Below are 26,926 nucleotides of genomic sequence, written 5' to 3'. Positions count from 1 at the left end.
AGAAACTATAGGGGGCAAATTAGAAAAGTTTTAAATCTTGATGTTCCATAAAAATACTTGATAAATCTAGTAGGTAGGAATTTATTTTAGATTCCAAAATATATTTTGACCTATTAGATTTTTTTTAATTGCTAGAAATTAATTTATTTGAATTATTAATATTATTGGAAAAATTACATTTTTTGTAAACTTTGTGTTTGATTTTATTTAGGTTTAAATTTTTCTATAATAAAGAAATGTATTATTTATTAGCAGAAAAATTTTAGAATTTTTTGTTGGATTTAAAGTGCTAGAGGGGGAGGGGGATGAATAACACTTGTGGCTTTCACTTTCGTTTCGGAAGATTAAGAGTAAAACACAACGGAAATATATAAAATAATTGTAAACACGCAAACACTAAGTTTTTTACTTGGTTCGGAGCCTGGGGTGACTCCTACTCCAAGACCCACGTTCGTTGAGCGTTTACTTTGGGCAATCACTATAAGTTCGCAAAAGTTACAGTTTAGAGTATATCAATTAAGTATAGTAAGAAAATATACCAACAACTTAAGAATAGGAAATTCGAAGCTTCAAGTCGTCGGTGTCTTGCTACAGCTTTATCGGATGATTCTTTGAGTAGTGCACGGAAGATGGATCACGTTTTCGTTATTATTCCAAGTTGTTGCTCGAGACTGCCTTATAAGGCCCATGGAGGGTGCCTCCGACACCCTGGAGTGCGCCCTCATCCGCACCGAATCTGTAGCATGGATGAGCTCTGACTTCTTCGCCGCTTATCTGCCCAAGGGCACCTCCAACCGCATGGAGGGCACCCTCGACCTACGTCCAGGGCGCCCTCAGCTCTATAGAGGGCGCCCTTAGCTCCATAGAGGGCGCTCTTTGCCCAGCGTCCAGAGCGCCCTCTGCCCTATTATGCGGAGGTGTTCGGCTAGTACACCCGAGGCGCCTCCAAGCTCCATGGAGGACGCCTCCAAGCTCCATGGAGGGCGCCTCGGGTAATGTTCATCCGAGGCTTTACATCTTTTTTTACTCCATGCAAAATGTGCTAGTCTAAAATACAAAATATATCCTGCAAGACAGAGTTAGACATAATACAATAAGGTTAAGATAAATATCTGACAATCATCGGATTGTCCGGTTCTGATTTCGGATTTCTGTTCAGAAACCCTAGGTCGAACTGACGCCTACTGCTCCCTCACCAGGGAATGCACACTCGCCTACTCCACTCAGGAGAGTATACCTGTTGCCAGACCAGTCCTCTAGACCGACTGGACTTTTGCTCAGCACCCGAGGCTCCAGGAATTTCTGCTGGACGTTCGCTCCACGACCTGTCCAGTCTTCCACCTGGTTCACGACACCAGGACTTTCCACCTAGGGTTACCACCCCTAGGGCTTTTGCCTGAAGCCCTCGACCAGCCAAGATTTTTTTGCCTAGGATTACTACCCCCTATGACCTAGGGTTACCACCCCCTATGATTTTTCACTTGCCTAACCGCAGCAAGAACTTTTGTCTAAGTACACTTAGGACTTTCCTGCAAGCTCATTTAAACACGTTAGACACAAATGACCTTAACTTTGAACCCTTTGCCATTATCAAAACTTAGGTTCGATCGTCGGATGCTTCCCACACCAATATTTTTTAACTATTAAATATTCTTTTATAAATATTTTAACAAAAATTAAAATTTTAAAATTTAAAATTTTTAGAGATTAATTTTTGAAAAACTTAGTTTTTTATATTTTGAATGTTTAAAAAAATAGCAAGTTGTTTTGACGTTGAAAACTAATTTTGAGTATTTAATTTAAAAGAATAATATTTTATAAAACAATTTTCTCATGAATTTTTTTCTATGATCATATTGATTATATTTAAAATTGATAAAATTTTTTTAGTATTTTTCAAAATTTAAAAATAAATTTTAAATTTTTTTTATAAAATCTGAAGTTTAATTCTTAAATATTATTTTATTTGAAAAATAATTACGATAAAAATACACAGACTTGCATGACATATGTACTTCCCCTAGATCTTTTTTCAAATTTTTCTCTACTAGTTTTATTTTTTATGTCTTTTGATGTAATCAACGGGGGAGAATGATGTTAAATTAAGGGGAGGACTTAATTGTAAATTTTTTTATGATTGTATAATTGTTTTTATATATAATTTCTTGTTTGATTCCCCTAACATTAACTCCGGTTGATACACATCAAAAAGGGGAAGATTGTAAATATCCCGGGTTAATTTTGATGTTGACCAATTGAGTTAAGTTAAGTCCTATGTGTTTGATGCCTTATGTCTGAGTGTGCAAGAACTTAGGAACACAAGAATTAAATCAAGCGGAAGATGCAACGAGCAAGAAGGATGGCGAGGGATGAGAAGCTACAGAAGAGTACACTGGTGGAGTGAGAATGACTCATGAGGTGCATTCGAGGGATGAGAAGTCAGGAGAAAGTCTGCTTAAGGAGAAGGTAGGAGTTAGATTCAGGTGAGCTCAACTTTTGACAGCTGGAACATTACCCAAGTGTGAGAAGAAGTGGATGGTCAGCTCGGAAGTTGACCATCCTTTACGCCTCTAATTGACCGGAGGTGCCTTGATCTGAAGAGCCGAGGCACCTTAGATGGATCTCAGGCGCCTCGCATGCAAAGAGGAGTGGATTACATTTGCGAGACTTAAGGCACATTTGATTACTCAAGACGCCTCCAAAGGTTTGGTGCCGTTATCGTGGAGATAAGCAGCAGAGTCCACGTCAGCCGACTTGAGGTGCCTCAGATGAACTGAGGCGCCTCCAATCAGCCAACTTAGTTAGAGGAACATTATGGAGTGGATCACATTCAACCAAACTAAGACGCCTCCGTTGGAACTGAGGCACCTTAGATGTGCCACGTCAGCAAGGGTTATTTTTTTATCAATGAACTATAAATAAAGTCCTTGAGCTAGAAATGAAAAAAACACTCAGTTTTGTATTTCCAATTTATGTATTTCATTTCCTGCTTTCAAACGTTGTATATTCAGCCTCCGACCATTGTCGAAGAAGGAACTTGATAGTGCTTTTCATAGTTTTGGATTAATAACCACCTAGGTTATAACTAGGGTTGTAAATGAACCAAGTGTTCGTGAACAAGCTTGATGTTCGACTTGGTAAGAGCTTGTTTATGTTCGTTCAATATACATAAGATTAATTAAATAAACAAGCTTGACAGCTTATTAAATTAAACAAACAAGTTTGAACACATATGCGTTCAGCTTGTTAACGTTCGTAAACAATGTTTATGAACCATATTCATTAATAAAACTCTTTTAAATATGCTAAATAAATAATAAAGTAAAATAAAATAAACAAATAAATTTAAATTATCAAGCTCAATAACCAATCAAACAACTAAAGTTTTCAAACAATCAAACAAGCTTGAATTGAGAGTTCGATAACATCTAAACAAATTAAGCTTGAACCAAGCGCAAGCCAAACTTGAATTGAGAGCTCGATAACATCTAAACAAGTCAAGCTCAAACCAAGCTTCAAACAAGCTCAAGCTAAAAAAAAATAAACCAAGCCAACATTGAACAATCATTTCAAAAGCTTGGTTCATTTTAAACTCGGCTCGACTTGATTACCTTATCAAACACACCCTAAAACTCGGCTCGGCTCGTTTACAACCCTAGTTATAATCAAATAAATCCCTTTAGTCTTTTACTTTATTTTTATGTTATTTCTTTTTAATTAATTAGTATGCCCTTGCTAAAGTATGTTAGCAAGAGAAAATAAAATTCCAACTTGTAGGTTATTCATACCTCTCTAGCTGGTCCACTAATCTTAACACATAGGACCTTGTTCCATGTCATCATTCCGAGCTTTCTACGCCCATCAATCAATTTCAACCAAAATTGATTAATGAACTCAAAGAGCTATATATATATATATATATATATATATATATATATATATATATGCTCTCAAATATCAATTCGATACATCGTATTAAAAATAGTAAATTTTTTATTATAAAAGACTTTTTAATATATTTTTTAAAAAAGTTTTTAATTAATTACTATAGTAAAACAATTAATTAAAAATATTTTAATTTTCAATCATAGAAACATACCGAATCGAATGCTACATTGTAGTAATTAATTTGGGAGCGAAAGGGAACGAGCAGAGTGACAAAATGAGTGTCGAGTACTTACTTTGGGTATTTTCGAAGTTGCCTATACAATTTGCTTAATACGAAACTTAATATACATGGTTCAGTAATTTTATATATTTGTGATATGGCGTTGGCTAGTATCAATTATGTTACATACATTTTGAATATTATATGTTATATTTTGACATTTTACACTTTAGTTTATATTTTTCATATTTTATTTTAAAAAAACCATCTCATTAATAAAAAAATGATTACGTTTTATTACTTGAGGGGTCCCATTTTTTTTAAATTCTCCTTAAGCTTGAAAAATGTTAGGCATGGCCTTGGGTGTTGATATGCTCCAACAAGTAATTGTGTGGGGTTAGGATTGGGAGAAACTTGAGATGAGCTCGATGGTGGAGTCAAGAATAGATATTTTAGGGTTTGTAGTTTATTTTATTTTATTCTTTACAAGCAATTAGTTTGATTAAGGATGTCACCAATTAAAATTACAGGCCTTTGCAGTAGTGCAAAGAAAAATTTAAAATTATCAACTAAATCTAATTTGACCAATAAAAAATTAAATATTATTAGCTAAATCTAATAACCAGTAATTATAATTATTTACTAGTAAAGATTCATTTTAGCCGGTGATCCTGTCCGAACACTGAATCAACGGACGCTGGGCACGTGGTGCTCTCCTGGCTGTTGACGTAGATCCCCGACCGGTCGTACGGCGCTCCGGCGAACCTGCAAAGAAGTCGGGCCGGGGAGGGGTTCCCGGCGACGATCCTCCGATGCTCAAGTCAGGCAAGTGGACAGCAAAGAAGTGGCTCCTAATATCAGAGAATGCATACCTCCGGCGAAGTGTGAGGCTCCTTATATAGAGCTGGGAAGGGGCTCACGCACACACACCGAGGCTAATACGTGTCCTCAACCCATACCTCAGTATGAACTTGTCAGAAAAGCTTACCTGACACCATACTGCTACAGTCCGAGCACGTCTTTGATAGGACAGCGGAACCCTCTGTCATAAGATCCTGCGTATGACCTGCTCATCAAACATGCCCACTGTCAGAAAATGTTCCCTTATCCTTTTGTCTCTTCTTACCTCATGCCGAGCGTCCGGTCGGTCGACAGTTCCATCACGTCCGGCCGGTCGATCCGCTCGGGAGAATCCCATTGGTGTGCTCCGTGGACTTAGCAGTATTGCTACTTTATGCCTTCGGCCGAGCGAGCCACCCGCTCGGCCATACGACCTTGTTCAACATGAGCGTCGGAACCCCGACTCCCGCTGGGGTGCCTTTGCTTTCAGTTAGACTCCGGTCGACCGGTTGGTCCAACCCCTTTTTGGTAGGTCGGTCGGCTCACCCTTCTCCGATAATCCTTTTAACCTTTTGACCTCCACGTGGCGTTGACTTCTCAGAAAAGGAGTCCCATGTTCTTATCGCCGGATCAACCGGTAATATAAAATTTTAATTACACTTATCTTAGTAAAAAAACTAAAAGATATATTTTTTAACATTATTTGGTCCAAAGTATTTATAGGACTATCTTTGCTCGTGATGTTCTAAACTATGTAATTAAAATTTCTTCTTAGGGTTTTCCGTTCATTATCTGACAAGTTAAGGGAAAAAGCGATAAATTCCAGGGCAATGTATAGTTTAGCAAAATAGAAAAAAAAATAAATTACAATTATCTATTATAAAATAATAATTAAATAATAATATCGGCAAATCAACGCGTGCGTATTACGCTACTAAACACCATAAAGCGAGTACGGGGAAACTTAATTCCATCGTTCGTCGGAAGAGGTTCAAAAGTGCGTGTTTGCGGCGGGTGTGAAGGATGTCCGGAGGAATCGCCCGTGGTCGCCTCGCTGAGGAGCGCAAGGCCTGGCGTAAGAATCACCCCCATGTACGTGTATCCTTCACCTCTTCCCCTTCTCATTTTTTTTTTATCGTAACCTGATTCTTCTTGTTCCTGATTGTCTAGGGTTTTGTGGCTAAGCCCGAAACGCTTCCTGATGGCTCCGTTAATCTTATGACCTGGCAGTGCACCATCCCTGGCAAGCAGGGGGTAAGTTTCCTCCTTGATCGCTGCTAGTATTTAAAGTTGTTATCTTTTTAGTCGGATTCGTTGTCAATCTATGTCTTCTTCATTATATCGGATCCTCCGTTTGGGATTTTTGACTCAGGTTGTTTCACGTTCTTTGATAAATGGATCGTGTTCGTGGTTGTTGTCTAGATGCAACCAATTGATGTGTTTCTGTTCAATTAGGTTATAAATAGTCATAATAAGCTAGGGCAAACTCATGGTCGAGATTATGCTTTTCAGATTGTTATGCTCAATATTTTAAAACTTCAAAGTTTTGTGCAAGGGGGAAGAACCGTCTTTTGCGTGTACGGGGTTTTGTTTTGTCTGCACTTGAAATCGGGAAATTTGGGTATAGTTATTCAGGAGGGAGGCCTGAGGTCATTGATTTTCTAACCAAAGAGAAACTAGCTGCCCTTACACATGATTCTTTTACTTAATTTGGTCAAATACAAGACATTTTTTCTGTTGTATGCCAAATTGCTATTTGGGTCTAACATGTTCTTAAATCTCCAAGTGTTTATAGGTGCACGATGTTTGCATATTAGGGCATCTCCAACGGTGGCCAAGGTTTTTGGCTTTTTTTCGTGGGCCCCACTCTAAATGAAGAAAGAGAGTAAGAAGCTGGGTTTGATTTTTCGAACCCAGCTTCTTAATTTTTGATGACATGTAGGAAAGATAAATTTAAAAAACCTGACAAAAAGCTCCGTTGGAAATGCTCTTAAGATTCTAGTCTATGTAGCCATAAATTGCAGTATATTGTCTTTTGAGATCATTTTTGTTTAACATTTTGCTTATTTTTCTTCCCTTTTAAGCTTAAGGTATCCACATTATTTCCTGTAATTTATGAATGTTGTCATGTAATTGCTATCATAATCATGATGATGGATTTTTTTTTCAGAAGTGTTTGTGGAGTTCTTGCATTATGTTTATATCTTGATTGCTTCATAGTTCATATGGTGCTTTTTGTAGTCATATTGCTTCAAATGAGAGCATAGTTATTAAAAGTGCTCGTCTCGCTGCGCCTAGGTGCAATGCACACTTGCACCTCGTTGCCTTAAGCATGCGCCTTGTGAGAGGCACCAGGTGCACTTAAAGCGCTTGGTCTTAGAACCGATGAAGATTCAACTATACAAATTAGAAACTTCCGGTGATGATTATAATGATATGATTGAGCAAGATGATGAAGATTTTGATGATTTAAATATTTGAAGTTTTTTTTTTAAATTTGAATTATGTGCATGACGTATTTATTTTACATTATTGTTTAATATTTTATCCATAATGAAATATTTTAGTAGAAATTTCCTATATATGTTTAAATTGTAAAAATTTATATTTGGAGCACCTTACTTTGGTAAGGCGTGCGCCTCACCTTGTGCATTGCTTCTCGGGCCCCACAACACTTATGCACTTTTAGACACCTTATGCCTTAAATAACTATGGATGAGAGTCGATTTTGCCATGTAATTTTGAAACATAATGACTCAGGAGTGTTAAGAACCTCTCGGATCTTACTAAGAACCTCATACTTGGTAGTTGGGAACTTCATATTGTCATTAACATGGGAATAACCTTTGGTCAAGTGAATTGGTAGAATAACATAGGCAATTGACATGCATAAGTACAGTTGTGCATGCATATTTATATTTTAATTTCTCTAGTAGTGCCTTCCATGAATGTTGATGTGACTTAGATTCTTGGCCATTGACAGTTTTAACAGGACCCCCAAATAACTAAATCACTTTTATGTCATTCTGCCCTATCCTTTATCCCTATAATAAGCTTTATCTTGTCAGTTAAGCATGTCAAGTTTTGTGTAAAGTCAATTGATTTATCAACAGAAAAATAAAATTAATTTCTGTTGTTGTACTTTATTGTTCTCTTATCAGCCAATCCAATTTCACTAAGGTTTTGGTACTCAATTTGTTTATATTTATCTAGGGCTGTTTTTTTTTTTGGCAGCTTAGTGATACAAAAATTTATGAATGAAGAACCCATCTTAATGACGTAGATGCTCCTACCTTGCTGACTGGGCTTACTAGCTATCTATCACAGTGTTGTTTTCTTCTGGATTTACTTTACTATTTTTTATCTTCTTTTAGAAGCACTTTCTCTGATATATAGTCTATTTTCTTTATTTGTTTTATGTTTGAGTTCCATCAAAGGGTTCTTACTAGGTCATTTTCAAGGTTAACTTGGGGTATCTATAACATATGGAGAAAATTGATGGAAGAATTTCCTAGCTTTTCCTTCCATCCTTGATTTCTTCCCAACAAAACAGAGGGAAAGGGCAGTTGGAAAAAATTCACCAGCCATGTGTTTTTCCTTATTGTTTTCATCCAAAGGAACGCATGCTAAGTTATGGAAGTATTCGAATGTGTAATTTGGGAGAAAATTTTTAGTAAGGTTCATTCAAGTTAAGTAGGCAAAAAATTGTGTAAATGAATTGTAATTTCAATAGTAAGAAAGTAATTGAGGGCATAGTTATAAATAGTTAAGATGGATATATCTAAAATTTTTGTAAGAATTTTAGATATCTTGGATTTATCCTTCAATAAGATCAGTCAGAAAATAACTAATGGATGATTCAAATTGAGACTAGTTTCTAGAGTTTTGGGAGAGGGACCATTGTGTGCTTCTTTATTCTAAAAGAAAATTTTATAAAAGGCTGTTCTGATACTTCATGAATCAGAGTGCCCTGAGGATTGGATGGTAGGTAGTAACATGTGCAAAAAATATGTAATAGAAATAAAAATGTTAAGATGGACCTATGTGGTGTATATAAAGATATATACTAGTATTCTAGTGAAATTATTTGTAGATCCAATAGATAATATAATGAGAGAAAATTAGTTGATCTGGCTGCAAACCTATTCAAAGGTAATTCATATTTTTTATAGTAAGTGTTTGAATCTATTAAAAGAGAATGTAAGAAGTGGAAGATTATGTCTTATACATGTAATTTGATTTTGATCAATTAAAATTTTACTGTGATGGAACTGTTGTCCCTAGTATGGATCTAGTTGAAAATTGATAGAGAAATTCTAGAAATGATTATCTGATTTACTCTTCTTCAACTTAATGGTTAGCAGTCATGAGGTGCGAATGTCTTTTATTCTTTTTTCATCGGTTTGTTTTCTTTTGAACTTTGAAGTCAATGACAGGATATTTTAATGAACTAAAAACTAACTTATTGGTAGGCAATTAGAAATAGGTTGAAACTCTTCGGATTAAAGGTACTTTCCTTTGTGTGATAACTACTTTGTTCCATTTGTCGAGCTAGTATCTTTTTTCTATTATTTTTTTTTTCAAGAACAAATTGTTCGTAAGGTTTGTTTCTTAAGTTACAAATCAGTATCCCCGACTCTTCTAATAGAGAACCCTTTATTTTCATCAAAATTTGCCATATGACTGAAACAAATATAGTGAAGCAACGTTTGCCATTTACTGCTGCAGACGGATTGGGAAGGTGGCTATTTCCCTCTTACACTTCTTTTCAGTGAGGATTACCCCAGCAAACCTCCCAAATGCAAGTTTCCTGCAAGTTTTTTCCATCCTAATGTCTACCCTTCTGGAACTGTGTGCCTATCCATTCTCAACGAAGACTATGTAAGTGGACTGAGAAATGTTAATTAGACTTACCATTTCCATCCTTTCTGGTGTGTGCATAAGATAGTTATTTAAACTCTATACATCTCAGGGATGGAGACCAGCCATTACTGTGAAACAGATTTTAGTGGGGATACAAGATCTGCTCGATCAGCCTAATCCTGCCGATCCTGCCCAGACTGATGGTTATCATCTATTCATCCAGGTTCTGGATATTTCCTCCCTTCTCATTCATGTTTTTTTTTTGTTGGTCTCAAACAAGATTGGTTTTTTGTTAAGAGTTTACTGTCTTTGCAGGATGCAGTTGAGTATAAGAAAAGGGTTCGTCAGCAAGCTAAACAATATCCAGCACTGATCTAATGTCGACCTTTGTGATCGGAGCTGCTGCTTCTGTTAGTTAAGTGGTCAAACTCTTAGGTTGTGGTGTGGCTCAAGAAAGCATGTGGAACTCATTTTGGCATATAAGATGCTAACAAACAGTATATATTGTTCAAAAATGACTGATTAGTCCATGGTTGTTTGGGTTTAATCTCGCTAGTAAATGTAGCTAATACTTCATTGTTGGTTTTGGAAGTAACTCGTCTGTAAGGTCATCTACTATGAAGATGAAGGTATTTTCATTTTGGCTTTTACCGTTTTGATTTTCTTCGTTAGGAGAGAAGCTTCTTGATATTCTGCTTCTTTGTTAAACTAGATATCTGAGGTTATTATATACATTTTACTAAGATAATTCTCAGGCACTTAAATAATTAATAGCTACTAATTGAAGTATTGAACACAATAATTACAAAAGTTATTAAATAGCCAGGCTATCCAATTCAGGTTTATAATTGTGGTCCAAGGCCACAGGCCGGATCCTCTGGGGACCGGATCTTCTGGCTGGTAAAGATTGGATCAAATTATGGTCCAATCTTTGTATTGGTAGGGGCAATGACTCTTCACTTGTTAATCTTTATATTGGTGGGGGTTAATAAGTGAGGGTTATTATTTTCCACCAATCTCTTTATCCCGATCCAGGATCAGGCCAGGATAAGGGGATCAGAGGATCCGCCCTTGATCCCTTCTGGATCTTTTTTGCAGTCCAAAAAATATTCTTTTTATATATATTGATGGGGATGTATGATCTTCATTTATAAAATAAGTGGGGATTATATATTTCCATCAATACATGAATAAAGAGTATCCTCTGAATCGTAAAAAAACGATCTAGAGAATCTCCTCTCCGATTACATGCCAATGTAGATTTAGTTTTAGTTTTAGTTTTATAGTTTTCGTCTTTCAAATTACTTTATGATAAAGTAAATTAATTAATGTCGATCATTTTTACCTTTACATTTTTTTAAAAAAAATTCTATCAAACCGGCTCAGTTCATAAAATGGACTCTAATTAATAGAGTGACCACATTTTAAAGGTAAATTGAAATTTTTTTTTAATGAAAGGCAAAATTTTGGAAAAAAAAAGAATCGCATAAAGCGAGTAAACTTGGAAAAAGGAACGAAAGTCGTCGGAGAAAGGAGAGAAGTGCGTGTTGTTGGTTGCGAAGGATGTCCGGAGGAATCGCCCGTGGTCGCCTCGCCGAGGAGCGCAAGGCCTGGCGTAAGAATCACCCCCATGTATGTGTACCCTTTACCTCTTCCCCCTTCTCCTTATCCGAACACTTCTTTTGCCGTAGATCTTAACATGATATTTCTTGTTCCTGATTGTCTAGGGTTTTGTGGCGAAGCCCGAAACGCTTCCCGATGGCTCCGTTAATCTTATGACCTGGCAGTGCACCATCCCTGGCAAACAGGGGGTAAGTGTCTTCCTCGTTGATTGCTGCTCGTATGCAAAGATGCCATTTTTTTATAGTTTGGTTGCATGCCCAGCTATGTCTTCGTCAATTTGTCTGATCCTCACGTTCTTTGATTACTGGATTGTTATGTGTTCGTCTAGATGCAATCAATCGATGTGTTTCTGTTCAATTAGGTGATTGATAATTTTTTGTAAAGCTCTTGCAAATTCATGGAGCATGGTAGAGACTGTATTTTTCCCAGATTGCTATGATCAGTGTTCTAAAACTTCACCATTTTTATTCAAATTGAATACTTTTCGATCCTAGATTATGTTCTGGAAACTGACGTTTACTGGGAAGAACCATCTTCTGCCTGTATGGAATTTTTAACTTATTTTATTCTGAAAGAACCATATTTATGTTTTAGTTGCCCTAAACTCACGGTAATGATTGTTTGTAAATTTAGAAGTTAGCTATAGTCATTCAGGAGGGAGGTGGAGGCCTATTGCCGTTGGTTTACTAACCAATGCAGAGAAAGGAACTAGCACCTAAACTATTATTTTTCTTATTTCACTGAACACAAGACATATTTCTGCTACTGTATGTCAAATTTTTTGTTTGGTCTCACACTTAATTCAATCCCCATGCATCTATAGGTGCACAACGTTTACATATAAAGATATAATAGTATCTGTGGTGTGCCATAAATAATTTTGCAGCATATTGTCCTTGTGAGCTCATTGTTGTTTAACATTTCACTTAATTTTTTTCTTCCCTTTAAAGTTGGGCATTCACATTGTTTCCTGTAATATGCATATATTGTTAAGATATGTAATTGATATCATTATCATGATGATGGTGGATGGTTTCAAAAATCTTTATAGAGTTCTTGGTTTTGTTCATGTCTTGAGCACTTCATATGGTGCCTTCTGTAATCAAATTACTTCTGATGAGAGTGGCTTGTCATCTTTGAATGATAAATTAGTTAGGACCATTAAAAACTTAATTCAGTCTTGCTAAGAACATCAATAGCCTGTTACTTGTGTAACAAACTGTCATGGGAATAACTTTTGGCCAACTGAATTTGTAGAATTAGGAAATTGACCTGCCTCAATGGCAGCGGCTGGTGGAACTTGAGATGCCCAGGAGATCCAGATATGAGTACCTCATGTATGCATGTGCACTTGTACATGTGTATTTTATCTATTAACTTCTCTTTTAGTTTGGCTTTCTTTGAAGAGGTTGAACATGCACAGAAGGATGCTGAGTGATTTGGATTCTTTTTTTATATTCACTTATAACTAGACCCTGAATAGTTAGATCAATTCCATGACATTTTGCCCTGTCCTCTATCCGTATCCCATACATTCAGATGAGTTCATTTCTATTCACTTTTCTCTTATCATTAAGTCCAATTTTATGATGGTGCGGCTTTTCATTTTGTTTATGTTTGACTAGGGTTGGGTTGTGGATCAGGGAACAAAATTTATGCATAAAGGAAACATCTTGATGACATAGATACTTGTATCTTGCTGATTTCACCTATTGATCATCTAGCACTTTGTGTTTTCCTTTGGGTTTTCTTTATTAATTTTCTTTCTATCTTCTAAAACACTTCTCTAGAAGTTTATTTTTTTGTTTATTTATCTAATTTAATTATTAGATTTTGTGAAGGGGAGTCTTGGTGCAAAGATAAAATTGCTAGGTTCGAATTGTGGAAACATCATCTTGCAATGCAGGATAAGGTTGCATATAATAAATTTAATATGATCCAACCCTTCTTTGGAACCGCGCATTGGCCAGAGCTTCATGAATCGTGCCCTTTTATTTAAACTAATTATAATAATAAATTTTATTTATCGTGAGAATTTCAAATTATGCAATTCTAAAATTTTTTCTTTTGGATAAAAAGTAAGTGTAATTAGTCATATATATATATAAAATAGATAACTAATTATATATATTCTATGTAGTTATATTCATACTAAGATTTAATTCTGTCACGCCCCGAGGGTATATTTGTCCGCTAAACTGGACGGTACCCCCTAGTGACAATATAGGAAATAATCGATATCAAACAAATTTAAGCTAACACAAACTCCAATGCAATATAATAACATCAAGTCACAAACGACAATGCGTGTATGTATGTATGTATGAATAGGTGATCATATTAAATTAACCAAAAACATAACTACAACATAAATATTCGATACAAAAGAAAACCAAAATTTCAAAACAGCGAAAGGTACACCAACAACTCAAACAACTAAAACAGAAATCCAACTCTAGTGGGATCGACAGCCAGGACCTCTGAGCGATTCAACACCTCCTCCATCTATTAACCTGGAAGTCAAAGGAAAAATAAGGGGTAGTGAGTACAACAACTCAGTGGGTAGAAGAAAATAGCATATGAATAATATACTAACAGGAGATCAAAGGATGCAATCTCAGATAAAGTACTTACTAACCAATGTAAGTGCCCCAACATAATCCTCTGCTAACTAAAAGTATAACCAATAACATGACACTACACTAACCTGCTCAACCAAGTATAACCAACAAATTGGGAGTACATACCGCACATCCAAAACCACCTGCATAAACTCAGCACATAAGAAGCATATAACAAACGTATAACAAAATCTTGACTGCACGCAACAACATGCTACCACGAATGGGTCTCGTGGGCAGCCAGGGTATCTACTATCTGTGGGCGACAATACATACTACCACCATCTGATCCAGTGGGCAGATAGGGTGAGGTAGCTATCTAGCTCCTCAGCTACTGACTGCGAGCGACAATACACGCTACCACTACCTGGTCTAGTTAGCAATCAGAGCACATGAATGCCACTGTTTGCGGGCGACAATACACGCTACCACTATCTGATCTAGTGGGCATACAGGACGTGTAGCTATCTAGCTATAGACTACGGGCAACAATACATGCTACCACTATCTGGTCTAGTGGGCAGTCCTATGTATCAACCACGAATGTGAGACAATAGTCGACAGGATAAACCAACGATCACTAACGACTCTCTCAACCACGAATGAGAGACAATGGTCGTTACGATATACCAACGGTCGATAAGTAGAAAATGAATAGTCACATCCAATATAACACTCTATAGCCACACCTTAGTCTAACCTCACTAGCGTATAGTCATAGGCCTAAATAACAAGGGTCTAGTAGGATACTCACTATCCTACACTACGGTATGAAATAACAAATAAAGCTTTAGCAAGATGCTCGATATCTTATACCTCGGTATGATCATCCTAACAATAAGTACAAATTCAAATCATCTACCAAGGGATCTTAGCAAAGTATCCAATGTCCTACACTATGGTATGGTAATATTGTGCATACATATAAACACAATCACAAATAATAAACAAGACTACCTAGCTATCAACAATAGGTCAAATATATAAGGACAACCAATAAGGTATCAACTCAGGAGCAATATAAGACAGATTTAAAGTAGGCGAGTAACTGTAACCTCATCAAATATAGCAGTAAACAATCATGCACTATAATCAAAGCTATCAAGAAGATAAGCAGTATCTACCCACCTCAAATGTAGATCATATCATAATGGTCTTCAAGTAAAGGATTTGTTTCAAGCTCCAATCCTCTCGTTACTTATTGTTCATCATCGTCGTCGCAAACGGCAGCCGAAGGTCATTGGAGATGGCTTGGGTGGCCGACGGTGAAACAAGTCCGGCTAAAGAGTGAGACGCGACATCGGCGGCGAAGCGTTGCGGCAGCGTCGCACGGCTACTTGACGTCAGATCGCGCGGAGCAACAATGCCTTGAGAAAGAAGAGACGTGGATGAGTGACCGGGCAGTGGGTGCGGCGGCGTGAAAACACGGCACCGATGTTGGGGTTCGCGGCCAATCGGCGCGACGACACACCCACCGGGAACCTGCACGTGCACGAAGAGGAAACAACGAAGGAGCAGCTTCCGGCGGTCGGGGAAGGATAGGGAAACGACGCCAACATCGCCGATCGCGTGGGCAAGGATGCAATGCCGGTGGTCGGAGCGCTGGCGACGTCGCGCGCGGTGGGCAGATGCGGTTGTCGTGCATGTGGGGAGGGAGGAAGGAAATGCTAATTTGAACTTAGGATTTGATAATTGTAAACTTATGTTTATGTTTAATCAACTCCTCCTTGAAATAGATATTTAAAATCTAGAAAAATTTCAGTAAATTTCATAAATTTATATAAACTGGTTTACTGATAAATTATCCATTAAAAATATTTATTTCTCTTAAAATAATTTAATTATATCAATCTTTAATTATTTTAAATCCTTATCTATAATTTTTTTTTGGTATATTACAAATTCAATTAGGAAGGTATCATAAATTGGATTAACCTTTTTCCTTCACTAGTTAAATCAAAGGATTGTTTCTATTCCGTATGCTGGTTTTCCAGTTGGTATATTTATATATTTTTCTTTTTCTAATGCTACCCAGTGCTCATTATATGAAGTGGTATTACGATCACATGTGAAACCCATATTTAATTGGTATTGAACTCATCTAGTAATTTTATTGATGTGATAAAAAAATATGTATGATTATGTACTTATCACTATAAGAGCGACTAGAAATGTAAGGGTGCGTTTGGTACGCGTATTTTTCATTTTCATTTTATGAAAAACGCGTGTTTTCTAGAAAACAGAAAATGACTTTTTGTCATTATCTGTTTTTCTAGAAAACGCTAGTTATTTTTTTAGAAAACAAGCACGAAAAACGCAAACCAAACACCATTTTTCAGAAAACGTGCGTTTTTCAGAAAATGAAAATGGAAAACGCGCGTACCAAACGCACCCTAATAGATGATTTATTTTTATAACCATAGGTTTACATCTAGCATCAACATAAGTTTGTATACTTTTATGTTAGTAGATGAATGCGCCAACCATATATATGTATTTGCAAAACAATATTGTATTAATTGTTAAGAATAGCAATAGAAGGAATTTGAAAGGTGAATTATGGAGAAAAAACTTTAGAAACCAGAGGTTTCTAGCAAGGTTTAAAATATCGACCCATGCCGAGATTTCGGGTTCGTATCGTGCCGTGCCGATATGGTTTCGATATTTTTTAAATATAAAATATATTAATTAAGAATAAAAACTAATCTAAATATTTAAAATACAAAAATAAAATATTTTTTTTAAATATATATATATATATATATATATATATATATATATATATAAAGCAATAATTTTATTAGGGTTTAGTTAAGCCTATTTAAAATATCCATGCTATAGCTAGGAGTTGATTGAAATTATTAAACTATGTTTATTTAATTTTATTGTTTGAACTGTTATGCTTGTGAGAAGAGTCTGCCGTAGTCGCGAGGCTTGCGCGACTAGTCCACCACGATCGATTGCACGATGAGTTTGCCATGACCGCTGGGCTCTCACGATGCATCTGCCGCGGCCTCTGGGCTCTTGCGGTCGGTGGGATCGCGCGATGAGTCTGCCGCCGTGGGACTCGCGCGACGAGTCCACCGCCGCGGGGCTCGTGCGACAAGTCCACCGCCAGGGGGCTCGCGCGACGAATCCGCCGCCGCGGGGCTCGCGCGACGAGTCTGCTGCCGCGGGGCGTACACAACCAATCCGCTACGGCCTCGGGGCTCTCGCAACGAGTCTACCGTGGCCTCAGGGCTCGTGCGACAAGTCAACTACAAGACCGCCGCCGCGGAGCTTGCACAATAAGTCCACTGTGGCCTCAAGGCTCGCACGATGTCTTCTCCGTGGGGCTAGCGTGATGCCTCTGAGTTCAGCCATGGGCCTCTGAACCTTTGGAATGTCGTTGCCGGTTTTGGTCTGCGGGCAGAACGGTAGGTTCCGCCTGTTTTGCCCGGTGAGGAACGGTATTTTAAACCCTGGTTTCAAGTTAAGTGGAACTAAGATTGAGTTTAGTGGTTAAGATTAAGTTAAGTGGAACTAAGATTGAGTTTAGTGGTTAAGATTAAGATGAATAGATATGAAATGTCTATTAGGATTTTATATATATTGGATTATAATTTAATGAGGTATTGATGAAGATATCATTAATATGCTATGAATGAATGTTGAAAACAAAAAAGTGTTTTGAGCCTTGTGTGGTGTGCTCCTCAGTGTTGTTAGAGGCGTGAGGCGCAATGTTGTTTGAGACGCGAGGCGCACCGAGGCGCAAAGGGCTCCTAGAGCCTGAGGTGCTCGTGAGGCACGCCCGAGGCACGAGGCGCGCCCCTCTTGAACATGAGGTTGATTACTAAACTACTAACACACTCATATAATATGTCATATATGATAACTATTAATATTCCACACACACAAATATCAAACCACTAGCCATAAGACACATAATATGACAAGCAAAACAACACCATAATAAAATTAATAAGAGTTTCAAACTTTCAAGTTTCAACTTTCTAATCTAAACTAGCGAAGTTCATCAAAACAAGCGTAATAAGTTAAATTAATCATCAAGTTCAAAATCATCCTTATTGTATTCTTCTTTATCTTAATCTTCTTCAAATTCAATTTCTTCTTCTTCTTCATCTCTAAGTCTTAGAGATGAGTGTCTCATAGAGGAAGATGTATTTGTTGGATCGAGTCGCACGTGAGGGGGGGGGGGTGAATCACGTGGTTTTAAAAAACTTGTCGTTTTCGTTTTAAAAAACAAGAGCATGTAGCGACGGATTTATTTGGTTCGGAGCCACGACTCCAACTCCAAGACTCAGGTCTCGTGAACCTATCGATGGGTAATCCATTAAATATTAAATACCTCTTCTGGAATCGCCGGAAGAGGGGATCAAGTACAAAAAGAGTCGAAGAAGTGTAACACGCTGTGCACTTCTCGTTTGTATAAATTAAGTATAGTAATTAACTTTTGTTGCCAAACACTGTTTGTAGTCGGTCGGCTCGAGCTCGGTGTTTGGGCGACTCCTCAACGGCAATTGGGCGCAGCAGCGTCATAACAGAGTTATAGCAGGAAGCCGGAGCAGTCGGAAGGCCAATCGGACGCTTAGAAGCTCGTATGGAAGTTGTGTTCAAAGCCTTGGGCGAGCACCTCTTTTATAAGATGTGGAAGGCGCCTTCCATAGCGTTGAAGGCGCCTCCAACGGTAAAAACTTATCCCGAACAACTCGCTCCTTATCTGCGACGAAGTCTGAATTTTATCGGAAGGCGTCTTCCATAGCACCAAAGGCGCCTTCACAATGTGAAGGCGCATTCCCATGTACAGGAAGGCGTCTTCCTTCACCTCGAAGGCGCAAAATGTGTTAGTCCAAAACCAAAACATCTAACCTACAAAACAAAGTTTAGCACAGTAATAATAAGCAATAATAATTAGTTCTTGTCCTCCCAGGATCAGGAACTAGTCAAAGTTCCAGTTTAGGGATCCAAAATGGACCTAAACTGGATCGACGCCGAGACGCGTCCTCACTAAGTCACTCTCCTTCAATGACTTAACTCACTTACCAACTTGCTGTCTGTTGACTAGCCTCTTGATCCACCAGGTCTTCATGCTAGTTGTCAGGTCCGCAAACCCAACTTGACTTCAGCCGGTTGTCAGGTCCCGCGGACCCAGGTATCAGGTCCTCCAGACCCGTCAACTCCTGCACACTTGGTAAAGCAATTAGATCACAAAAACACCTAACTTAACTCATTTGTCATTCATCAAAACCTGAGTTAGACCTTTAGTGCAAACTGCACCAATAGTATTTCCCTTCTCGACTTGTTTAGGCCTAGCATGTGAACTAGAGGCCATGGATACGATGTTTTTTCCTCTAGTACAATATTCAGGCTCTTCAGCTCCACTAGCCCTAGCAACGACATTCCATGTCAAGTCATCACCTTCAAAAACCAACTCATCTTCTTCATTATCACTTTCTCCATTCATTCTATCCATCAACCATTTATTATTGTTATCAATATCTGTCAAAGAAATGAGATCAATCTGATCACATGCATCATACCGAAGTTTTTAGGCACGATTGTATTTCACAAATACTAAATTATTTAAGCATTGCGGAGATAGCCTATTCCTTTTTTTACCGTGAATCTACAAAATGTCAAAAATCACAATAAGTATAATAAAATAGCAAAGAATATTTTCTATTTATAAAAGTAACATACTAATAGTATTATACATTTATATTTATTACATACTTGTTCAAATACACTCCAATTGCGCTCACAGCCAGAAACACTACAAGTGAGGCTAGACACTTTAATAGCTAACTTTTGCAATTCTAGGGTATTTGCTCCGTAGCATTCCCACCATTCTGTTGGAGATAATGCTCTTCTATCTCTAATTGCCACATTCCTCTCAAATAGCCCTTCTGCCTTTCGATATATAGAGAGCTGGGTAGTGATTTTATCTTGCTAAGCAGTGCTTGAAACCAATCTCTCCATAGTTTCAAACAAACTATTTACCACTTCTCCACATATATTTGAATCCGTGTATAAATAAAAATATTCTGGATTTAAATAATGTCTTGCAGTATGCGGAGGCCGATGACGTTTGCATTCTCATCTCTGATTAATGATCTCAAACACTTTGTATTTCTCCTCAAAGACCTTCATAATTGTTTCTTTCGCAATCAACCAGAACACGGACACATAAAGGGTCATATATCTTTAAAATATGCACAAGACTGCTCCAAAATCTAGGTGTCATGATGATTTTAGCTATCTTTTTCCCCCTAGCTTCTTTTGTCCATTTACTCTCTGTCCAATCCTTTGAAATGAATATTTTTCTTAAATTTTGCATCTGTAGGTTCTTCCTTTTAAGAGTAAGAAAAGTAGTAGCAAATCTTGTGACACCTGACCGACAAATCTCTTTTTGTCTTGTGAATTGCCTCAACATATTTACCATACATGCATTCACACTCATTGCCTTCTTCAATGTTGCTTTAAGATCAAGTCGACGCAGTGAGCAGCACAAGGAGTCCAATACAAGTGTGACATTTTTGCTTCTAATAACTTTCCTACAAAAGAAATTAAAAAGCTAGATAAGTTTAACATATATAAGAAAAAACATATTGATAAGAAAGAATTAAATAGATTCTTACCAGCAAGCACATTGTTACTTGCATTATCCGTAACAACTTGAACAACATTTGCTTTTCCTACACGTTCCACAAATCGATCAAGCAACTGAAATATTTTCTCTCCCGTCTTTACATAATCAGAAACATCAATCGATTCGATGAAAAACTGAACTTTTAGAAGAATTCACTAAAAAAATTAATCAATGTCCTCTGTCTTTTGTATATCCACCCATTTACCATCAAACTACCACCATACTTGGCCCATTCTGTTTCACACGACTTAATGTAATCATTTGTCACACTATTAACAACCTTTTTTTAGAAAAGGAACCCGCACCTCATGATAATTAGGCCCTTTTAGACCTACATCATATTGGCCAACCAATTCCAACATCCTTTTGAAGCTTGAATAGTTAACGACATTAAAAGGACTTGCCGCATCATACATCCACTCAGTTATGATCATACAAGCTTTTTCCCTCAATTCTTTCTTGTATGCCTAATTTATCGCAGTTTGCCTCTCTTTACCCTTTCCACTTTCAACATTTTTGTGTACATTTGGAGCAAAATACGTATCTATTGGACCTATTTGTCTTGGCTTTTTTTGCATATTCACTGATCTAGAACTCGGCATAGCTTTAGCTCCTATATCATCCATATCAATATCATCACCAAGAGGGTCTACATCCTCAAAGTCCAATGTCGCAAGTTTAATAAGATTACTTTTCTCCGTCTTTTTCTCCATGAAATTTTTAATTTCTTCACGTACATGAGCCAGACATCTTTTGCAAATCGTAGTATTTCGAAACCCCCAACAAGATGTTTTGCATGATAGATACCCCCTTTTGTAACTTCTTGACAAAAGTTACAAATCAAGTCATTTTTGTTATCCGGATTAATTCTTTGAAAATAATTCCATGCTGGATCTTTTGATGCATATGTTGGAGCATCACTATTATCTTCCATGATAATTGAACAAGAAAATAGCTTGAAAAATCAAAAATAAAATAAAATCAACACTCTACCAGCAATAGAAAAACATGACAAAAAAATTGGAAAAACAAGAAAAAAGCTAAAACCGGACAGCAGCAAGAACACGAACCAGCAACTCAACAAGAAGAAAAGAAGAAAAAGAAAAGAAGATACCATAACAATGAGAAGGAGAAGAAGAAGTAGAGAAGAAAAGAAAATAGAAAAGAGAAGAAGAAGATAATAGAAGAAAAAGAAAAAGAGAAGAAGAAGATAATAGAAGAAAAAGAAAAAGAGAAGAAGAAGAACAGGAAAAAAAAATGAAAAAACACATACCTAGGTACGGCGGTGCGACTTACGCAACGGTGGCGGCGGACGGAAATGCTCCGGGTAGGCTCGGGTTCAGGTTTCTTCTTCTTGCGTTCTTTTCTTCTTCCCTTTTATCATTTTCTTCTCCGTGCTCTGATTCCAAACCAAATGAAATGTTTTTTTTTTGGTTAAAATTCCAGAAATTGTTCACGAGACGCCCCTTGATCGCCCCTCAGTTGAGGTGCAAAGGCGCACTAAGCGCGCCCAAGCGCGCGCTTGATGAACAATACCCACCTCGTGTGGGAAAAGATGCTTTTCCCAACGCCTTGTGCTCCTCATGCCTCGAGCGCGCCTTGGGCACGCCTTTAACAACACAAGTGCTCCTTAAAGTAAAAGGAAATTTTGTAAGATTGTGGTATGACATCCCAACAATCGGAGTGCTAGACTATCAGGAGATAATACACATGAAAAGTTAATAAAATATTTATGACAACCCTACCATAGATGTGTTTGGTCACTAGAAATGACAAAAATAAAAATATTGTAATATTAGAGAGAAATTAGCTCTAATAGTTACTAAAATAAACTTAGAGAAAATGAGTTGAAATGGTATATAGACATTTCAAACATAATCAATAGATTGTATGGTTAAAGGAGTTGGATTAGAGCAGGTGTAGAAAGTAGAGGCCTAAGAAAATTTTCTTTAATGTACCCAAAAAAATGATATAGCAGATTTGAATATGCATAAAGCTCAATGGAAGATAAGATGAACCACAACTAGATTTGGATGTTGTGTTAAACTTCTAGATTATTGTTTGTACATGTCGCTTGTTCATTGATAGACATCTTGCTAGATTTTCCTTCCCTTTCTCTTTTACCTCCAAAGGAAGGTAAAGTGTAGTTGGTTTTTTTTTTTCTTGCTTTATTTCGTGTCAAGTTTGCTTCACTCATAAAGCCCCTGTCTTCTTGCTTTCTATTTGTTCATGAATACTTTTTATAGATTCCGTCATTATTACTTTTTACTCTTCTTTCAACTTAATAATTGGTGGTAAAATATTTAGTCAATTAGTGTTGTTTCTATATGATTTTCTCAAACTGTCTCTTGCAAAGTTTGAAATTGATACTGTTCGATTTTGATATTTGATTATATGTTTTGTGTTGTTTGCGCTTTGACACTTGACATATATTAGCATGTTCCAAGCATGCCGAGATGATTTAAAATGAGGTTTGTTCTATAATCCTCACTCACTTAGCTCTTCTATTTCCAAATTGAAATATATAACAATTCAAAAATACATTAAATTGAAACTTTAGAGCAATAATTTTTGAACATTACAAGCGATACGGTGTAAATTATAACATATGATTATATTTTAACTTATAATTGAAGAATTACTTGTGTATTATCTTACTCAATAAATTATTGTTAAAAATAATACTTGTAAATTATAATTATTAGAACATAAGAAACTAATATTGATTAGTAAGATAGAGTTAATTATTTAAAATATTAATATTAACCAATATACATAATATAAATTTAAAGTTAATTGTTAAATGTAGTTTATATTGAAGTTATAAATATAGCTTAATTATTCTGTATAGCTGTTTTAGATTTGTAACTTAACTATAACTTACTATTAGAAGCCAACAAGTCATAACTTATAGCTTAAATATTACTGATTAATTAGTACGTATAGCCTAAAGCCATTGGAGAAAAACAGCTGGGAAAAGAAAAGGGTTAGGAAAAAGTAGTTCTATTGGAACAGAGGGAAGGGAAGATGGATTAAACTTAAATTTAAAACTTTATTTGGTTAAAAAAGCAAATTTAAAATAGATTTAAACAAATAAATTTGTTTTTTTTTAAGGTATGATTTGAGCACCATTGCATGCAAAAGTTTTGTTTTCCTCTCAAATTGAATTTAGCTGGGAAAAGAAAAGGGTTAGGAAAAAGTAGTTCTATTGGAACAGAGGGAAGGGAAGATGGATTAAACTTAAGTTTAAAACTTTATTTGGTTAAAAAAGTAAATTTAAAATAGATTTGAACAAATAAATTTGTTTTTTTAAGGTATGATTTGAGCACCATTGCATGCAAAAGTTTTGTTTTCCTCTCAAATTGAATTTAAATAATATAGAAGAAAAGTGAGAGAAATCCCTAGTATTTTCCTTCCCTTTCTATTTTGCCTCGTAAGGAAGGTAACGTGCAGTTGGGGAATTTTTTCTCTCACTTTATTTCGTGTCAAGTTTCCTTCACTCATAAAACACATGCCTTCTTTTTTTTTAATCTTATTGATAATAATTTTTTATAGATTTCCTCATTAATATTTTTTGCACTTCTTCCAACTTAATAATTTGTGGTCACTACATTATGAAAATATTTAGTCAGTCAGTACCATTTTTATAGAAATGGCTTTCTCAAATTGTCTCTTGCAAATTTTGAAATTGCATACCATTCCGGATTTTGACCTTTGACTATAGAGTTTTGGTATCGTCCATGCCATGCTGACACTCAAGGAACATTAGCACGCTCTGAGCATGCCGAGATGAAGTAAATTGAGGTTTAGTACATTAAATTGAAACTTTGAAACAATGATTTTATGAATATTACAAACAATAGGTTGTAAATTACAACATATAATTAACATTTTAATTTATATCTTAAGTATTACTTGTGTATAATCCTACTCAATAATTATTGTTAAAAATAATACTTATAAATTATAATTTATAGAACATAAGAAATTAATAATAATTATTAAAATAGAGTTAATTATCTAAAATATTAACATTAACCTATATACATCATATACATTTAAACTTAATTGTTATGTTTAGTTTATATTAAAGTTATAAACACAGCTTAATTATTCTGTATAGTTGTTTTAGAATTGTAACTTAATTATAACTTACTACTATAAGCTTACAAGTTTTTAACTTATACCTGAAATATTACTCATTAATTAGTACATATAACCTTAAGGCATTGGGAAAAAACTGGCTAGGGAAAGAAAGGGGTTAGGGAAAGGAAGTTCTGTTGGAGGGAAGGAAAGAGGGAGGAAACTTAAATTTTAAAATTTTAAAAACTTTGTTTGGTAAAAAAATAAATTAAAAATAGATTTGAAAAAATAACCTTGATTTTAAGGTAAGATTTGAGCACAATTGCACGCAGAAGTTTTATTTTTCTCTCAAATCGAATTGAAGTAATATAGAAGAAAAGTGAGAAATCATTAGTATTTTCCTTTCCTTTCCTTTCTCTTTGCCCTTCAAAGGAAGAAAGGTAAGTTGGGAATTTTTTCTCACTTTATTTCATGTCAAGTTTCCCTCACTCAAAATAGATGTCTTGTTTTTTTGTTTGTCGTATTCATTAACAAATTAGGATTAATTAATAGGCACTTATGCTTTATAAATTAAATCTATAATTGTATTAAATAAGTCAGGATTAATATTTTAAACTTCATAATAATTATTATTTGTTATATAAACTTATATTCTAACTTTATTAAACCCCCACTCACCTTGTCAATACCACTCGTTATCTTGGGTACTGCCTACAATGAGCTTTCCTACTGCGAAGAACCACCTTTCTTCCCCTCCCACCTCTCCTGTACTTCTAGTTGATGCTCTTTGCTTCTATATCTGGGTACGAGTATTTACTTTATCCAACCTCTTCTCTTTGTTTTGGTCAATAAGACAAAAATGGGTTAGTATTCTGATACCATTTGGAATTGCCTTGGTTTTGGTCCACATGGATGGCATGAGCAGCAGAGTAGTATTTGCTTATGCCAACCATTGTCTGGTCTCGTTTCCCGCACAGAATGATTAATCTTGGTTGTGCCAGTTGGGGTGGCTCTTGATTTTATTCCATGGTCTCTGACACTTGTCTTTTGGATTTCATCATCGGAACTCGAAGTCGTAGACATGGGATACTTCAACCAATTGTAAATAGACATCTAAGTGAGCAATTAAAATGGCTTAAAATTTCTTCCATTTAAGTTACTTTTCCCGATGACAACTTTGTACCACCTGTGTGTTGAACCAGTGCAATTTTTGTCTCCGGTTTAACATTCAAGAATAAATTGTTTGACAAGTTTTTAGTTACTTTTTAATATTCCCAACTCTTCTAATAAGGAGCCTTTTATTTTATTTTATTTTATTTTATTTTATCAAAAAATTACATACGACTGAAACAAAAATACTGAAGCAATGTTTGCCATTTACTGCTGCAGACGGATTGGGAAGGTGGTTATTTTCCTCTTACTCTTCTTTTCAGTGAGGACTACCCGAGCAAACCTCCCAAATGCAAGTTTCCTGCAGGTTTTTTCCACCCCAATGTCTATCCTTCTGGAACTGTGTGCCTATCAATTCTCAACGAAGACTATGTAAGCGAACCATGGAAATCTTGATGAGATTTCACGCTCTCATCCTTTTTGATGTGAGAATAGCATAATTATTTGCACTGTCTCTCAGGGATGGAGACCAGCCATTACTGTGAAACAGATTTTAGTGGGGATACAAGATCTGCTTGATCAGCCAAATCCTGCTGACCCGGCTCAGACAGACGGTTATCATCTATTTATCCAGGTTTTGGATATTTCATCCTTGGTTCTCATTGATATTTTATCGTCTTTAATAAGATTGGTTCTTTGATAACAGTCGTAGAATTTGCAGGATCCAGTCGAGTATAAGAAGAGGGTTCGTCAGCAAGCTAAACAGTATCCAGCGCTGATCTAATGTGAGCCATGTGATTATATTCGCTACTATTTGTCATCGAACTCTTTGAATGCGATTGGACAAGAACGATGTGTTCTTATACAGCAACAAACGGTATATATTGTTCAAAACTAACTGATCAGGGCATGGTTGTTTTGGTTGCCTTTCACTAGCAAACCTAATTGATGAGTAACTCGTCTGTATTTAAGGTCATCCGCCAGGATGTGGAGTTGTATGCTATTTCACAAGACTGTTGCTTTGGTTCC

At 36.3% G+C, this 26,926-nt stretch overlaps 2 protein-coding genes across 2 annotated transcripts; both read left to right on the top strand.

Moving 5' to 3' along the window:
• The first annotated feature begins 5,888 nt into the window (after nt 1-5,888).
• Nucleotides 5,889-10,461, top strand: LOC121989343 (SUMO-conjugating enzyme SCE1-like). The gene is made up of 5 exons (XM_042543328.1): nt 5,889-6,040; nt 6,119-6,202; nt 9,677-9,829; nt 9,921-10,034; nt 10,127-10,461. The coding sequence occupies exons 1-5, from the start codon at nt 5,972-5,974 to the stop codon at nt 10,187-10,189; spliced, it is 483 nt and encodes a 160-aa protein (XP_042399262.1). The 5' UTR covers nt 5,889-5,971; the 3' UTR covers nt 10,190-10,461.
• An 820-nt stretch (nt 10,462-11,281) lies between these two features.
• Nucleotides 11,282-26,926, top strand: LOC121989342 (SUMO-conjugating enzyme SCE1). Its single transcript, XM_042543327.1, has 5 exons — nt 11,282-11,443; nt 11,539-11,622; nt 26,177-26,329; nt 26,418-26,531; nt 26,619-26,926. Exons 1-5 carry the CDS (start codon nt 11,375-11,377, stop codon nt 26,679-26,681), a joined length of 483 nt encoding a protein of 160 aa, XP_042399261.1. The 5' UTR covers nt 11,282-11,374; the 3' UTR covers nt 26,682-26,926.

This window comes from Zingiber officinale, chromosome 6B, assembly GCF_018446385.1.
Source record: "Zingiber officinale cultivar Zhangliang chromosome 6B, Zo_v1.1, whole genome shotgun sequence".
Taxonomy (NCBI): domain Eukaryota; kingdom Viridiplantae; phylum Streptophyta; class Magnoliopsida; order Zingiberales; family Zingiberaceae; genus Zingiber; species Zingiber officinale.
This window is presented reverse-complemented; position numbering and strand designations above follow the sequence as displayed.

Coding starts and splice junctions, on each gene's coding strand:
- LOC121989343 (XM_042543328.1), top strand. CDS start 5,972: ATGTCCGGAGGAATCGCCCGTGGTCGCCTCGCTGAGGAGCGCAAGGCC. Junction 9,830..9,920: donor CCATTCTCAACGAAGACTAT/GTAAGTGGACTG, acceptor TATACATCTCAG/GGATGGAGACCAGCCATTAC. Junction 10,035..10,126: donor GTTATCATCTATTCATCCAG/GTTCTGGATATT, acceptor CTGTCTTTGCAG/GATGCAGTTGAGTATAAGAA.
- LOC121989342 (XM_042543327.1), top strand. CDS start 11,375: ATGTCCGGAGGAATCGCCCGTGGTCGCCTCGCCGAGGAGCGCAAGGCC. Junction 11,623..26,176: donor CCATCCCTGGCAAACAGGGG/GTAAGTGTCTTC, acceptor TTACTGCTGCAG/ACGGATTGGGAAGGTGGTTA. Junction 26,330..26,417: donor CAATTCTCAACGAAGACTAT/GTAAGCGAACCA, acceptor ACTGTCTCTCAG/GGATGGAGACCAGCCATTAC.